The sequence below is a fragment of the Elaeis guineensis genome, chromosome 10 (genome assembly GCF_000442705.2).
Source record: "Elaeis guineensis isolate ETL-2024a chromosome 10, EG11, whole genome shotgun sequence".
NCBI lineage: Eukaryota > Viridiplantae > Streptophyta > Magnoliopsida > Arecales > Arecaceae > Elaeis > Elaeis guineensis.
This window is the reverse complement of record NC_026002.2, coordinates 30,406,609-30,422,520: the sequence shown is the minus strand read 5'-3', so window position 1 is coordinate 30,422,520 and position 15,912 is coordinate 30,406,609. Positions and strand designations below refer to the sequence as shown.

The following is a 15,912-nucleotide window of genomic DNA, read 5'->3' as shown; positions in this document are numbered from 1 at the left end:
GGACTCGCCAGATATTCCGATCTACTATTTAGGGCGTCCGTCCCCATTGGAGCTTTCGAACCTTCTCCCATGGCTTCCGGCGTAGCTCAACGCTCCTCCTAGGGCTTCCCTCTCTACCTTTTACCGAGAGTCTTTTGGAGTGAGTTCTCGTCTATTGCTGCTCCTTCCTTTTTCACCGAGAAATCTCGCTTTTTTAGGGCTCGTCTCCCGTTGCCGCAGATCCTTGTTTCGGTTAGTTCCTTCTTCTCTAACTGGGGGCATGTTAGAGAAATGGTGAAGTTGTTTCAGTTGGTGATTAAGAAACAATTTTTCCCTCCATAGCGATTCTTAGGTATCTCAATGGTTGGGTTTTTCTTTTCTTTCAAAGAAAGAATATTAGGGTATTGTGTTGTTTTGATTAAAATTGAATTGAATCTATCTATCCAAGAAAGATTTTTTTTTTTTTTCCTCTCTTGAAAATAAATTGCACGGCTCACCGATTCTGCCAGCTAAAAGTCGCTGTGTTTGATGTGTTAAAAATTACAGCCACTCCTCAATAGTGAGTCCTGAGGTTGGTTTGGAGAGTAGTTTGATATTATGTTGGAAATTTCCAATGTTTATTGGACTAATATTGGAACTTTTCCATGCACTTTATACAGTTGCGGGTCTGCAACCATCCATTTTCACTGCTGTTTATAGATTTTATTTTCTTTCTAATATCTAGATAACTCCAAATTATTTTTTTTTATTTTTTTTAAATTTTTGGATTGAGGTCAAGAGTTTAATCTCTTCATTTAAGAAACTTTGGATTCTTGCAGAGCCATAGATTCTGCCACTGCAAAATGCATGTTATGTGTTTTTTATCCTCCAAGATTAGATTTCAGATCAAATTATCATTCATGTTGGTGGCAACAGAATGCGTGTCATGTGGCTTTTTATTCTCCAAGATTAGATTTCAGTTCAAATTGTCATTCACGTTGGTGGAAACATGGCAACTATTTTTCGGTTGATTATGAAAGCTCAAGTTTTGCTGAGTTTGCATTTCTTTTCTTACAATGTATTGGCTGTAGGAGATTTGGTCACATCGTTGTGGAGATGGCTCCAGCAGTGGAAAGAAGAGACAATGTGAGGCGGTATGCATCTGATCGGTCTAATTCTCCGGCGAGGGACCGGCATTCCCCACGTAGGAAGGGCTCTCCTCGAAGAGATAGGCCCTCTGCCCATCGGAGGAGCTCCCCAAAAATGAGATCACCAGCTAGAACCAGCTCATCGCATAAGCTCAGATCGCCGGTAAAAGAAAAGCTGTCCAATCGACCTAGGTCTCCCAAACATGAGCGACCAAGATCGCCTGTTAGGACTAGTTCTTCCCGTTCACCATCACCGCGCACAAAACGCTTGAGGCAGGCTCGATCAGAGAGGGAGGCAGAGAAGTTGGTGGACAAGGATCATGGGAGGAACACTAGCAGGGAGGGACGTGATAAGGGGAGGCACAGTGTACATGGGGACAAAAGGGATGTTTCAAGTGATAGGAGATTAGTGAGAGATAAAAGTGATATCAGCTCAATGAAATCATTGAGGCATGATCGCTCAGTATCTCCAGAGGAGCGTTCCCACAGGAGCAGACAGAGGTCCCATACCCCTCCTAGGGTTCCCAAGGCTGGGGCACGTGATGAGGTGTCTGGTGATATCTAATCCTTGACACTTATTTAGGTGGTTAGGCTTATATTCAGCTGTTTCTGTTCCTACCTATAATTATTCTGCATTATCTCATTTGCTAATGTGAATGGTTTATGATGCATTCTTTGTCTGTTAGACAAAACTGTTGTAAGAATGAGCAATCCTATCTATCATTAAAATGCTCATTAGAATTTTAGTACATGTACGTATTTAAGTGGGCCTCATACTAACATCCATCCTAATGTTAAGAGGCTGTTAACCCATTACTTGTTTACGAAGATCTTTGATATTGCATGGAGCACTCTGTTGTACTGACAACACCTGGCATACTCTGTATGCCCAAAAATTTAGCGTAACTCAAATGGGGGCATCTGTATGCTAGACTTTGTCAATTCATTATTATGTAATTAAGTTTTCTTCAAGTCTGATGTATTAAGTTAGGTTTTTGATTTTAAGCGAAATTTTAATGATCAACAAGTATCGTTAAATGGTGTCCTAATTCTCATAGGAAGCTTTATGACTTTATGTTATGTTGTGAGCTTCATTATTTTGGGAATGCAATGTGCCTTCAGTATGAACTCATTATGACATTACCTGAACCAAGTCTTGAGAAACTGTTTCCTTTGACACGATGTCGAACACAATGGAAAGTAGGTTATGTGGAGTTGAAAATTTCTGTTGATCAAGGATCTGAATGTAGGGTTGTTCTGTCTCTGAGATGCATATAAATTTTTTAGAATGAGTATTTTCACTGCAGTATCTTGTTCGACAAGTTTTAGTAAAGCACCTACAGGTGCTTGCAGATCCACTAAAAAAATTGGAACAGAAATGCTGTTGCACTTTTGCATATAATATAGGGCATCACTGAAATCCCTGATGTTAGTTATAGTTAATATTTAATGTTTATGATTAATACTATTTTTTGTGCTTGATTTTGTATCTTAATTATCTCATGATGTGTATTGGTTGGCAGCTATCATACATTAGACAATTGTAGTTCAGAATACATTTAGATTAGCTTCAGAATTTCCTGTCTACTCTAACAGTTAATTTTGTGTTGATTCAGGCAATGAATGTGAGAGCTGCTGAACAGTCTAGGTGAGTATTCATGCCTGCGGGCTTTTCTCTTCCTTAAATCCTCATTGCATTTATTGATATCATATTTGGAATTACTTTGCTTTTGCATCTATTTATTTGAAGGTTGTATATATCAGTATCATTGAAACACATTTTTATTTTAAGCATCCTTTTACGTATAGTATTTGTATGATATTCTTACTTACAGAACATTTGTTTGAGTCATCATAATAGAGAAAGAATGAAATTGCCGCGGCTTGCCAATTTAGAAGTACATATATGCATATTTAACATATGGAAGCCTGAAAAAGAGACTGTTGTCATTTTGATGACTTCAAATGTTTTTTTGGGCTTTGAAGTTTTGTTGTTCTTTTATACATGGTAATTTGGTCATTTGGCTGCTTGTTGTGTTGAAATTTTCTACTGAAACATCATTAGTTTAATATTTTACTTAGAAGGTTGCCGAACCTGATATCCAAGACTGTACATTTAGAGGCCTTTTCTAAAAGGAATGCGTATGATGTTTGAGGACAATACTGTACTACCATGTTGATGTCACTTGTAATACAAAATGACTGATCATCATTTTTCTTTGGATGAGAAAAAAAGGCAAGTATATCCAATCACATGTAAGTCTAGAGGCATTATGGAGCACAACATTGAAGATATTATGGTTTGTCATCCTCAACATAAATTATCTTCAAAACAAGCAATATTTTGCCCATTTTCACATCAGATGGACCGGCTTTATGAGGTCGTCTCATCTTGGTTGGCACTCGACACAACAAACTCCAGTCCTAAGCTTCCTTAGGTTTGATGATTTTGGCTTGGGTTAAGTTAGGTATAACTGGACAACCTGATGGAGACTAAACCAGCAGTTTAGAAATCACTGTAGTAATAAAATGAAATTAGCTGGGCCATGTAGCTAATCAATGTAACAATAAGTGCATGCGCATATTAGCATTTACAAAGGGGTAGAGTCAGGAAGTGTTAGATTCAGTGCTGGCCTAACTCGGGTTGCATTCAAATTGGGCTAGAATTTGTCGGTCCAACATCATCCTCATCTCATGATGCTGTGTCCCAAGGTTTGGAAACTTGGCTTCAGTTTTGGTTTTGATTGGACCACCATATGAAGTTGGTTTTGCAATTGCAGTAGTTTTGATCGTTGTATTTCTTATAAAATTATTGGCTTTAACCTAGTTTGTTTCGGAAAATAACTAAAAATCCAGAAATTTAAAAATAGAAAAAAAAATAAATACATTTTAATAACTGCACCTCTCATTATGTCCTCTTTCATGGTTCATGCTGAAACATCAAAGGAAGATGGAATCCTGCTCCATATCAATTTAAAGTGTAACATCTCATTGGTTGATTTGAAAACAGTTTAACATATTGAGTTCTAAATATTTATGAAAATTAGGCTAAATTTGGCTGCACAATGGAAATGTAATTAGATATATTGTTTCTCAGAATTTAAAACTATAAGGAAAAAACAACAAGCAAACCCGGATTGCCCAGATAAATGACCAGCTAGTCTTGATAAATTGGCTTTACTGAAACTTTAAAACCATCCTATTTTTGCATTGATTTGAGCTGAAACTAAAAAGAACTAAGACATGGGTTTGGCCATCGTAAATCTTTGATTTGGCTGAAGCTTCAAACATGCTTTGACCTAATTGTCTTGAGCAATGGGTCTAAGATGCATGACTTATATTTGCCACTTGTTTCATATCTAAAATTTTGGCCTCAAAAAAATAGCAAAAGACTAATAAAAACACACTAAATAAAGTGGTATTTGGCCTCACTTTCTTTGTTTTTATTTTTTAGGAAACAATAGAAATTCTGATTCCATATTTTCTAACTTTTTAAAAATAGAAATGTCTAACATGGTCAATCATTTTGAAAAATATGAAATAGAGATGGTGATGGAGGTAACAATAGAGGCAATGGAGCCGATGGTGTTGGTGGCGGGGATATGGCAGAGGTGGCCATGATGGTGGTAGCGAGGGAACCTATAATGTGGCGAGGATGACTACGATGGTTGCAATGGTGTGGTGGAGGCGGTAGGTAGGGTGTTGGGTTTGTGGCAATGGTGGTGGAGGCGACAATGATGGTGGCGGTTGTGTGGTGTTAGTAACAATTGTGTTTTTTTTTTTTGGGGGGGTGTGTTGGGGGCATGTGTTGGCGATGTTGCGGAGATGGCGATGGTGGCAATGGTGTAGAGGGTGCTAGTGATATGGGGGAAGTGGTAGTAATGATGGTGGAAATGCAATGAAGGCAAAGGAGTGGGGTTGGTGATGGTGTGACGGTACAGGCACGACTACGGTGGTGGTGAAGGCGAGGATGGTGCTGGTGCTAAATAACATGAGTTTCTTGATTTAGAAAATATTGAAAGTAAGAACTTTTTTTGTTCTTGTTTTTTAGAAATAATGAGAGCGACTTTTGGAAAACTAGAAATAAAGCAATAGCATCAAACATGTTTTTGTCTATGTTTTTGTGATTTTTAATGTAGAAATAGAAATGATGCCAAAAAAGCTTAAGTTTAGAGGAAAAAATTAAATCAGTAAAAATATACAAGTTGAGTTCATAGGTCCATTCTATTTTGGATACTAGTGACTTGGGTCCGATTCTACCCTTACCCCGGTTGCAGCTGGGCTTCCCCCATCCCAGTACTATAAAAAAAAAAAAAGAAAAAAAAAAGAAGCTATTTCGAATCTTTGGATTTATGATTTTAGTGTTGATTGGATGAAAAGGAAGTATGGATAATTATAAAAATTTCTCAAAGTAATACAAATGTAAATAAATTGTGTTACCCATTCATGTTCAGTTGCTATCAATTTTTAAGAACCTAAAAATACATAGAAGTAAAATGCAATTACATGGCACTATATATGAACATAAACTAAATATAATGATTGTCATCATTTCTAGTACCAAGTAACAGCACATGACTTGTTATCTAGGACAAGGTTCACCATCTCGGTACCGGACTCCGTATCGATAAAATCCTGTTGTAATATTGGTATGCGTCTCGGTACAGTACGGTAGTGTCGATATGCTTCGAGACAGCATATCGGTATGAGACCGGTATGGTATGTTACGTCCCATATCGGACTGTATGGGGCAGTACGGCATTCCATGATCTAGGCAGTTTGAAGATAAAAGTATAATTAGATATATCTCATTTAACGATCTGTAAGGTTTAATTGATTATCTAGCAAACTGATAATGTTTAACCCGATATCTAGCAAAATTGACATTAAACCATTGGGAACCTACTATCTCATTTGGAGGCCTAGTCGGTTTTCTTGACCCATCTATTTCTGCGCATCTGTTTTTGTTTGACTAGACTGCATTGTCATCCATCTATTAGTGCTTCAATAATTTTGGCACTTGATGCAACCATTTGTATAAAAATTGTTTACTTTATGCAGGGATATTGATCATGATTCTGTTGGTAAGATGAATGCAGCTGCCGAAAGCCTGGAAGCAAAAGAAAAGGTTACACATATTTTCATTTGATTGAGCATATGTCATTATCAGTAAAGAAGATGGCTTCAAGTGAATCAGATTGACTTGCATCTGCACTCAACAGAGAGAGTGTGGATAACAGAAAAAGTAAATCCTTATTGGATTGGATCGTGCCAGGCTTTAGATATTGGAACTGTTCATATATGCATGCGTATAATTCTGGACTTAACCCTATTGAGAATCTAGCATGTGGCAGGAATGGTCATGATTTTCCTTCTTGACCATCTCATCCGGGATTAAAAAAAAAAAAAGTTATTTGGAGCATATCCCTACTCTTCTCCTTTGCTCCATCATTCCTTTCTTTCCTTTACCTCACCTCCTTAGTCTCTTCATAGATTCTCCTTCTCTCCCCTCTCTCTGTGCCAGTGGCCTTGGCAAGAGGTCTAGATTCTATCTCCTTTTCAACCTCTTTTGTCCGCATATATCATGGTTTCTTAAGAGCAACATATAAATTTCCCCTCTTCAATTGAGACATTTCTGTCCACCATCTCTCTTTGCTTGTTATAAACATGCTGGGACTTGGGGCTGCTGTCTTGTGTGACAACATCATGTCTATGTCCATCATGTGAACCACCTAGAGTTGATGGTAACCATATTTTGAAATCCAATCGAAATGGGTTATGATTTGTTTCCTGACCTTGAGAATTTGTTTTCCACTGAATCATAGCTGAAGCAGTTGATGATGGGTCAAAAAAAAAAAAATCTTATGTTATCCTGAACCTGTCTAATCTTGGTACTCCGAATCTTCATGCAGCCATTCTTTTGTTTACCATTCAAAGATTTCCACCTCATCATGGATATTTTTTTTGATACCAATATTATTTTATTGATATAAATTTAGTTGAATTGATCTTGCATCTTGTTCCTGGTTTCATGGAAAATGGACTGATGGAGTGATGATATGATAAGTTCAACAGATTTTAGTTCAGTACGAATGAGGTTCAGACCTGCAGGTGCACCTTAGCAGGAAGAAAAAAAAATACCCAACATTAATCATCCTTGATATCCCTATAGCATCATAGCTTTAAAATGCAATAAGGAAAACTAATGTGTCGGTGTTTGCTTGTGTACTGTTTGTTGGTTAACAACATTTAAGAGGAATTTATATACGTAAAGTTTTTTATTGCATTTTTTTTTTGGTAAATAAGTTTTTGATAGTTTCACTTCCTTGTTCCTACACCTTAAGGTGCTTTGGCATGTTCTCTAAGTACTTTTAAACCAAGGATCCGACCTGAATTTTTGGGTGGATAGGATACATAAAGGTTTTGATAGCTTCACTTCCCTGTTTCCACACCATAGGGGGCGTTTGGTATGGAGTGATCCATCCAGGATCAAGGGTGATATGGGTGGAAGTGATGAGATCACTGTGTTTGGTTGCACTGTGGTGATCCTGCATGGCGGTGATTTCAAATCACTCCCACTTAAATCACCGTCCAACGCGGTGATAGGAAACTCGCTCTTGAGGACAGGTATCCAACATCACTCCATCATGGTGATCTTATATTAAAATATGTTAATCAAAATACTCTCACGATCGAGAGACTTTCGGGAAGAGAAAACCTTTTTTTTTTTTTTGCTGTGATATTTTTTCTGCGCTCGTGGGGTGGGTAGTTGAGGCGTCTTCTCCATGGAAGAAAAGGAACGCGCGCAGGTACTTAGGGCATTATCTTCACAGAAGAGGACTTTCTTCTCTCGTCGTGCTGATTAGAAAGAGAAAAAATCTATTTGGTTGTTCTAAAATTTTCTCTATCCTAATTCTTAATTCCAACTCCCAAACAAGTTGTCAAGGATATTTTGGGTATTATATAGTTGGTGATCTTAAATTCTTGTAGCATACCAAACAAGTTACTTGTACATATCCGGAGATTTTTAATCACTGCGCTATGGCAAACCAAACATAGTGATCTTAGATCACTGGAGATTAGATCACCCCAGGATTTGGATTACCAATGATCTTAGATCATCGTGGTGATCCAAGTTGGGTCACCAAACGCCCCCATAAGGTTCTTTGGCTTGTTCTTGCAGTTCTTTTAAATCAAGCATCTGACCCGAATTTTTGGGTGGATAGGGTTCATATTACATCTCTCTGAGTCTATGATATTAGACTTCTGTTTGTATGACCTGGGATACAGCCTACAATCCTAACTCTGCCTTTCCTATTAAAAGTAAATTTAATGTTTCTTATACTCCTAGTATGAATTTATTGTCAATTGTGACACTATTCTGAGCTGACCCACCCATAAGATAAAAACCTGTTTTATTGTTTCCCTCAAATTATTTGATAGTTTGTGTTATTTGCTTATATAGTCGTCTTTGTAGTGCAGCAAAAGCCATCATTTGAACTTTCTGGGAAGCTTGCTGAGGAGACAAATCGTGTTCGAGGTAAGATTTCAGTTAATTTTCCTTAGTTTGAAAGTAAGCATTTTTCATTATCTAGTACATTGTGAAGGCTGCTTTCTACATAAACGTGAACCATGAATATTTCTTTCTCTCTTTTTTGGGAGGGGTGTGTCAAGCTGCTTAAAATAGGATTAATATCTTTATTTAATTTACTTGGACAAATATTAGAAAACATGTTGCTTTCAAATGTCAGTGCAGGAGGAACATGCCATGTTGCCGATTTTTTTCCCTCAGCTTACCTGAAGAAGGCACTGTTATTTATATGGTGTTGTTAACTAATGTTTGTTACAGGTGTAACTTTACTATTTAATGAACCACCAGATGCCCGTAAACCAGATGTAAGATGGCGGCTGTATGTTTTCAAGGCTGGTGAAGTGCTAAACGGTAAGTGTTATAAATACATCTCTTTATTTAAATCAAATCATATACTTCTAGAAGCTCATGCATAACTGTAACCATGACCATCTAACATCGTGCAACTATTTGGAGTTGACATTATGAATTCTTATTTGCTGAGCCTTCCTATTTAGGTTTGCCTCTGATGCCATTTCAAGTTCATGTATTGTACTTTATCAAAGTAGTAGTAGTAGAATTTTGCAAAATTTAATGCCTAAAGAAAAGTGTATTTGACCAAAAAAATAAAAAAAATAGAATTCTCAAATTTTAATCGCAGCAATTAGGGTCACGCTGGAAAGCATGCTAAGCAATTTGTTTTGGAGGACCATCTGAACACCTTTATTGAGAATGGGTGCTCATGAAAATTTTGATAAGACAATTAGAATTTACAAAAGAGGGTGGTTTGAATTCATTAGCTCTGTGTTCAGGGTGATATGAAATGGTTTGCATGAAGAGTGGTCCCAAGGGGTGTTGTGTACTGGTCCCTGGCCTGTATGATACATACTGAGTGGTGAAGGGCCTCTATGAGCTGTACCTTAACCCTTGCTGTGGGGTGCTACGTTATGATTTCAATTTGGTACAGAAAGGAAAACCAATTTGGCAAATGCATCTAACGTATCTGAAGAACAAAAGTGACAGTTAAATTTGAAACAAAGATGTGATCGGACAATGAAGATTTTTCATCTGGAAAGTTTGGTGCTTCTAAGATCGGCTTAGCTGTTGGATCCTTCCATCTGATGGGTTACATCCATGCTAGAAACTTGCTGCTGCTACTTGTCCGCTTCCATAGGTGTTCTTCTTAGCATCTTAGATCATAGACTATCTTGGCTGAAGTTCTATTAACAGAGGACGCATATAATCTTCCCTTTTTTTAAGGAAATTTTCTCTAGGGACCAATCTTTAATAGAGTCTGATATTTTATCTGTTTTGTTTACTTAACCATAAGTTGCAATGCTGAAATTATTCACAATTTTATGATACCCATTTCATTGTTTGTTTTCATAGTTAGGACTTAGGACTGTATTTCTTTCTCTTCATGCCTCCTTTCTTCTTTGTGCTCACAGGATCAGAAGTTGCTTCTTTATGTTCTACTTTAGGGATCTGAAGTTCAAACACTCCAACACACCTTTTTTTAATTTTCCAATGAAGTAGTAGTGACTTCTATATGGCTGAAAAAAGGACGCATGATGGACCAAAAAGAATGGGAGAGCAGAATATGAAAAGGAAGGTGAAAATGAATTGAAGAGCAAAGGAGAATTATAGAAAATTAAAAGTTTTGAAATATACAAGAAACCTATTGGAAATGCCAAAATATCATGTTACATGTTGAAATGTTGAGAGCACATATATATTTTCTGTACCATTTTTAGCAGAGGATATAAGTTATATAACATTTGGTTTGCCTGATTATTGACTACAATTTCTTTTTTCCCTATGTTATTTTGTTGTAGTTAACTTTCTAGGGTAAACTCTTCTAAAAGAAAAGCTCATAAAGGAAGTGTCTAATGAACAGAGCCCCTTTATATACACCGTCAGAGCTGTTACCTTTTTGGAAGAGAAAGGAGGGTCGCAGATATTCCTACGGATCATCCATCTTGTAGCAAACAGCATGCTGTTCTTCAGTACAGGTAGATTTGCATTTCTTTTATTAGTTGATCATGCCCTGGGACTTTCTTGTGATTCATTTGTTTTGATATTTTCAGGCTTGTGGAAAAGGAGCAACCAGATGGCTTAATGTCAAAGCAAGTAAGGTAATTGAGTCACATATATTTTTAGTTTATGTCCGCTATTTTTATTTCTTTTATATTGTCATTGGGTCGTTTACCAAATTCACAATGTGATAACTATGGTTCTTTAATTTTGTATTACTAGGCCTTATGTAATGGACCTTGGAAGTACAAATGGAACTTTTATTAATGTAAGATTTTATGGCCACTCTTTTTTTTTTTTTCCTTTTATGGTGAAAGAGCTGTTTGAGTGTTTTGGCTTGATGTTTTTTTTGTTCATATATTTTCCTTCTTTTTAACTATAGCTTTTATTTTTGCAGGATAATCGCATTGAACCACAACGATATTATGAAATTTTTGAAAAAGATACCATTAAATTTGGTAATAGTAGGTAAGCATTAAATATTATGAGGAAATAATTTTAGTTAGATAAAACTTGCCCTTTGTCTTTTTCCCTCTAAAGGTCTTGAGCTAACATCAAATATTCTTCTTCTTAGTATCTCAATGCCTGCCCTTGGTTTTTGTTTATGCTGCTAATTATTTCCAACCGAACTTAATCAATGTGCTTCTTCAGATTTCATGTTGTCATGCAATAAAATATATTTGCATAATTTTATCACCATGCTTTGTGATCTTCTTCTTCTTCTTCTTTATTTTTTTATTTTTTTTATTTTTTTAATTTGTACTGTCTGAAAAGTTGCTTGATTGTCCTGAATATCCATTTGGTGATGCTGTTACCATTCATTATATCACAAATTAAAAGCATCTAGCTCACTTTGCAACCACTGGCCTTTAGTCTGATATATGGTGATTGTTTTCCATGGGAGTTCATTGATTTCCCTAGTTGCTACAGAAATTTATGAACATCCTGCTCCTAAACCTTGTGCTAACTGGGGTATATCTTGAGGCATTTCTTTTGCTCTTGCAAGATTTTTTTACCCTGCAGAACAGTTTGTGAAATACCTTTGTAAAATACGTAGTGATTAAGTCAGCCCTAGCAGGTTGCATCCTCAGGTGTTTGTGCTGGGTTTGAATCCACACAAACATGGGATACAAAGTAACATATGTTAGTTGTCTGAGCCATTATGACTCATAATGTCAGTGACTTGACAGCCCTTTCAACGCATATTATCATGTTATTAGTTTCTTTGACGTTTCATGTGTTTGAGATTTATATGAATTCCTCAAGATATAAATCATATAAGATTCTTGAAAATGCTTGTTTTATTGCCTTGGACAAAACTTTTTTTCCTCAAATGACAGTTCCTCAAACCTGAAAAACCAGTTTTATAAAAAGCAGGTCCCTTGTTTTTAAATGAACCTCTTTGACATAAACTCAGCTTTTATGATTACCTATTTTTCCTAACGATACAAAGTAGCAGCCGCTAAAAAATCATTGCTAAGGCAATCGTTGATTGGAGTCTCCTAACGGTACAAAGATCCTGTTTAAGTTTCCAAGTAATCTCATTGATTGAAGTCAGATTCCATTTATCAGATCTGAATCCTTATTCAGTCAAACTCAGATCTAGCTATAGTCAAATCTGAAAAAAAACCTGATAATCAGTGTGTATATGTACATCCGCGTGCACGCGCACGCGCATACCTTTATATATGTATATATGAATACATATACATACTATATTGTATATATGAATGCTTATACATATTCATATAGTTTATGCGGAGATATATAGATATAGGAATATAGAGGATTGCTTACTTGACTTGCATTATTACTTGATATCTGAATTTGTTCTTTTTCTCATGCACGCTCGCCTTAAATCTCGCCCACTGCCATTTCAGCTCCCAAATTATAGCTGACATAGATTAAATTTCATTTCAATCACATCAACATATGTAGAAACTTAAATAAGTTTCTAAAGTGAGTAGATTTTTTTAAAGCCAATCATTTACTCATATTTATTGTTATGCTTGTTATAGTTAATATTTTTCAAATCATAATTTTATTAAATATTATTTTCTAATAAGTGTTAGAAGGAGAACAAAAATAAAAAAAATAATAGCAGGAACAAACAAAAGATACGATCATGTGCTGAATTGAACCCCAAAAAAAACTCGAATTTGAACTTGAATCCGACTATCAATGGAGCTTGGATTCAAGTTTTGAGCTTGCTCATTTTATGGATCTGAACCTGAATCTGAACTTGATTTGTCTGATCAAGTTCAGATGCAGATGCAGCATGGATCCAACTGAGTCTGTCCTGATTAATGCCCTAGCTACACCAAGGTTCGGCCATGAGCCCATTATTCTTTGATGATGAATTTGTTGTCAACATTTAAAAGGAGGTATAATGGTGTTTTGCTATTTGAATATGATAGTGGTGTTTGGTGCGATGCGAAGAGAGTTGAATTTTGATTCAGAAGTTGAGGAAAAATTAGGAGGATAGGGGTTCAAAAATCATTACAATTAAACTAGTATATAAATGATGTTTTTCTTTGAAAGGATAAAAAATATTAACTATCAATTAAATTGATGGCCAAGAAATACCCCAATGTCATCATTTTGGTTGATCTTCTGGAGTTGTGGAGATAAAACGGGAACTCTTCTTGTTTCCATTTCTTTCTTGTTCTCCTTATTGTTCATCTTGTTAATTTGCTTGACTAGCTTCTTGTGCACTTATGGCAAGACATGCTGTTTGGCTGTTTAATTGCCAATACTTCTTAAAGATGGTTTAGTGGAATGGAGCATCATACTTCCATCTTAGTGAAGTAATTTTTTGCATCACTTGTTTAAGGCAGGTGTGATGGTTGTGAGATGAAGCATGGTTAATTGTGATTCCTATCTGATTGTAAATTTTCTTAGTCACTTGTGTAACTAAAATGCTCTCCAGCTTCTGATTGGTCCACCATTTTGTTTCTTTCTCAAAAAGAGAGAGTAAGAATGGAAACAAGAGGAGTATTTTCTTAAATATGGGTGTATTTATAGATGGGTGGAATGGAGTGTTTAGATGTGTGGACATGGTTTTCTCACCTTCAGTTCAATGGTTATGAACAATTGTATTTCAAACTCTTCCAACAAAAAGAAGGTTTATCAAGTTATTGTAATGTGCCTTATGCTGCCGTCTTAAATATAAATGGACTCAAATTGAAGTCTTATAGAATGTTTGGAGCTTGCTGATTCCCCTGCCTACCTCCTTTAATTTGTTAAAATTTTCTCAAGTCATAAAAGAAGAGTTGGGTGGGAGGGGGTACTTTTCAACAAGGACATAAATTTAAGAAGAGAAGTTGCTGTCCTTCCTAAATCCAATTGGTGAATCATTAAAGCATCTTGTCATCCTGTCATTTCTTAGCTGATATGCTGCCTCATCTGAAATATGGTTACCATGAATGAAGATAATGCCTTGATTGGCCGAGTCCCTTAAAATCATTGAATGCTTAGTAGATCCATCACTTTGCTTTTCTAATTAGTCATAGCAATGCTATAACAACTTTGCTGTTGATGCTAATGTTCTCTCTGTGATAGAATAACAGGAGAAACCTACATTTGTATTATAGACTCTTGGGAGGCTTGCCAGTATTTAGAATAGAGACTTGAGTGTGTTCCGAGTGATGCATTTCTTTTCGGTGAAATTATTCTTGGTGGTAACAAACATCTGGATGCTGTTCCCTTCAAAAAAAAAAAAAAAATCTGGATGCTGCATTTGCTAGATGTATGTCTTCAATGGTCCTGATTGAAGACTTAAATTCTGTGATAATGAACATTTGGGAATGTGAAAATCTAAATTAGGGGAATGCTCCAGTGAGGCAGATATAAATAGGATGCTGCCTCTGAAGCAGAGTTATTACACTTAGCATGCTTAAATCGTTGGTTGTCCTCTTACATGTTGGAATGATGGAATATTCACAAATCATTGTTACTGTATCAGAAGATGTTTGTTGATTCATTGTGCATTGTTGTCCCATTTTCTTAAAAGATGCACTAGCATTTTATCCTTTATTTTGTACCTAAATCCCCAGTATAGATGGAAGGGAAATAAATAAATTAGGCTGGTGCTGATATTGAAAATGTAACAGACTAAATAAATCCAATTACTAGAAACATTCTGTTTTGGTAGCTGCCATGCAGTATATCTGAAACATGTTAATCTGCTTGTTTTTGCAGCCGAGAATATGTACTGTTGCACGAGAACTCAGCTGGGTGAACTATCTTAATGTAGGAAGAGAATTCCTGACCCCGCTATTTTGCAATTCCGCATCAAATTTCAATGCATGGTATTCAAGAACCAGTTTCATGAAGATGCTGCTTTTGGCTCGACACTATGGTGTGTTTACTCTTTCTTCCATAAAGGACATGTGTTTTTGCTTATTCTCTGGCTTATGGAAGTTTATTTTGTTGGAGGTTAGAAAAGGTGATTACATGTACAACTGTACAAGTTTTATTGTTTTTGATGAAATGTACCAATGTTTTCAGATTTCTGTGAGGTGCCAAAATGTTACTGGAGCACATTCCTTAGTAATATTAGCATTCCGTTTTTTGATGCAACTTGTGATTTTCTTTTTTCTTTCCCCTGCGTGTCCTTTGTTTTCTTTGACAATATTGATGTGAGTCAATGCAGTCTTAATTTGATGGAAAGAATTCTAGAAATTATAAAAGCTGAAGCAGGAGGTGCGCTGCTTTTGTTTTTTCCTCATGCTTGCTTGGATATAAGAATAGAAAGAAGGTTATTTGCCTCTCAGGGAGTTGAATGATGCTGCCAGCCCTGGTTGTATCAATTACCGCATGCTGGAAGCGAAAAAAAAAAGTATTAGATACTATATTGCAGCAGGTTGGGCCTGAGAGATGTACCAACAAATTCAGTCGCCTAAAAGGTGATCTGTGAAGAAATGGATCGAGGTAAAAAGGAGATCTACCAATCTTTTGTCCCCAACAAATTTAGTTACCTAAAAGGTAGTTGGTAAAGAAATGGAGGTAAAAAGAAAAAAAAAAAGAGCAACCCAATCAACTGGAATAAAGGAAGATTGTGGTGTGAAGTTGAAGACAAAAAAAAGGGGGTTACTTTACATAGTTGACATCTTACTTTGTAATGATTGGTTTATATTCGAATTAATTCAGATTTTCAATCCTCCAACCACTTTTAATTGTGATCAGCTGTAAAACCCCAAC

The 15,912-nt window shown here is 36.2% G+C and overlaps 1 protein-coding gene across 5 annotated transcripts; it reads left to right on the top strand.

Annotated features, from left to right (window-relative positions):
- On the top strand, positions 1-15,369 carry LOC105052635 (uncharacterized). Of its 5 annotated transcripts, XM_010933508.4 has the most exons (11): positions 47-231; positions 1,050-1,653; positions 2,723-2,754; positions 6,168-6,234; positions 8,589-8,646; positions 8,956-9,048; positions 10,574-10,688; positions 10,764-10,811; positions 10,933-10,978; positions 11,108-11,178; positions 14,911-15,224. In XM_010933508.4, the coding sequence occupies exons 2-11, from the start codon at positions 1,075-1,077 to the stop codon at positions 14,948-14,950; spliced, it is 1,149 nt and encodes a 382-aa protein (XP_010931810.1). In that variant the 5' UTR covers positions 47-231; positions 1,050-1,074; the 3' UTR covers positions 14,951-15,224. The 5 variants fall into 5 exon arrangements, with proteins under 5 accessions (XP_029122713.1, XP_029122712.1, XP_073100379.1 ...); XM_073244278.1 differs by lacking the exon at positions 14,911-15,224 and having other exon boundaries at positions 45-231; positions 10,764-10,806; positions 11,108-11,156; XM_029266880.2 differs by lacking the exons at positions 10,933-10,978; positions 11,108-11,178 and having other exon boundaries at positions 1-139; positions 10,764-10,806; positions 14,911-15,369.
- The last annotated feature ends 543 nt before the right edge of the window (positions 15,370-15,912 follow it).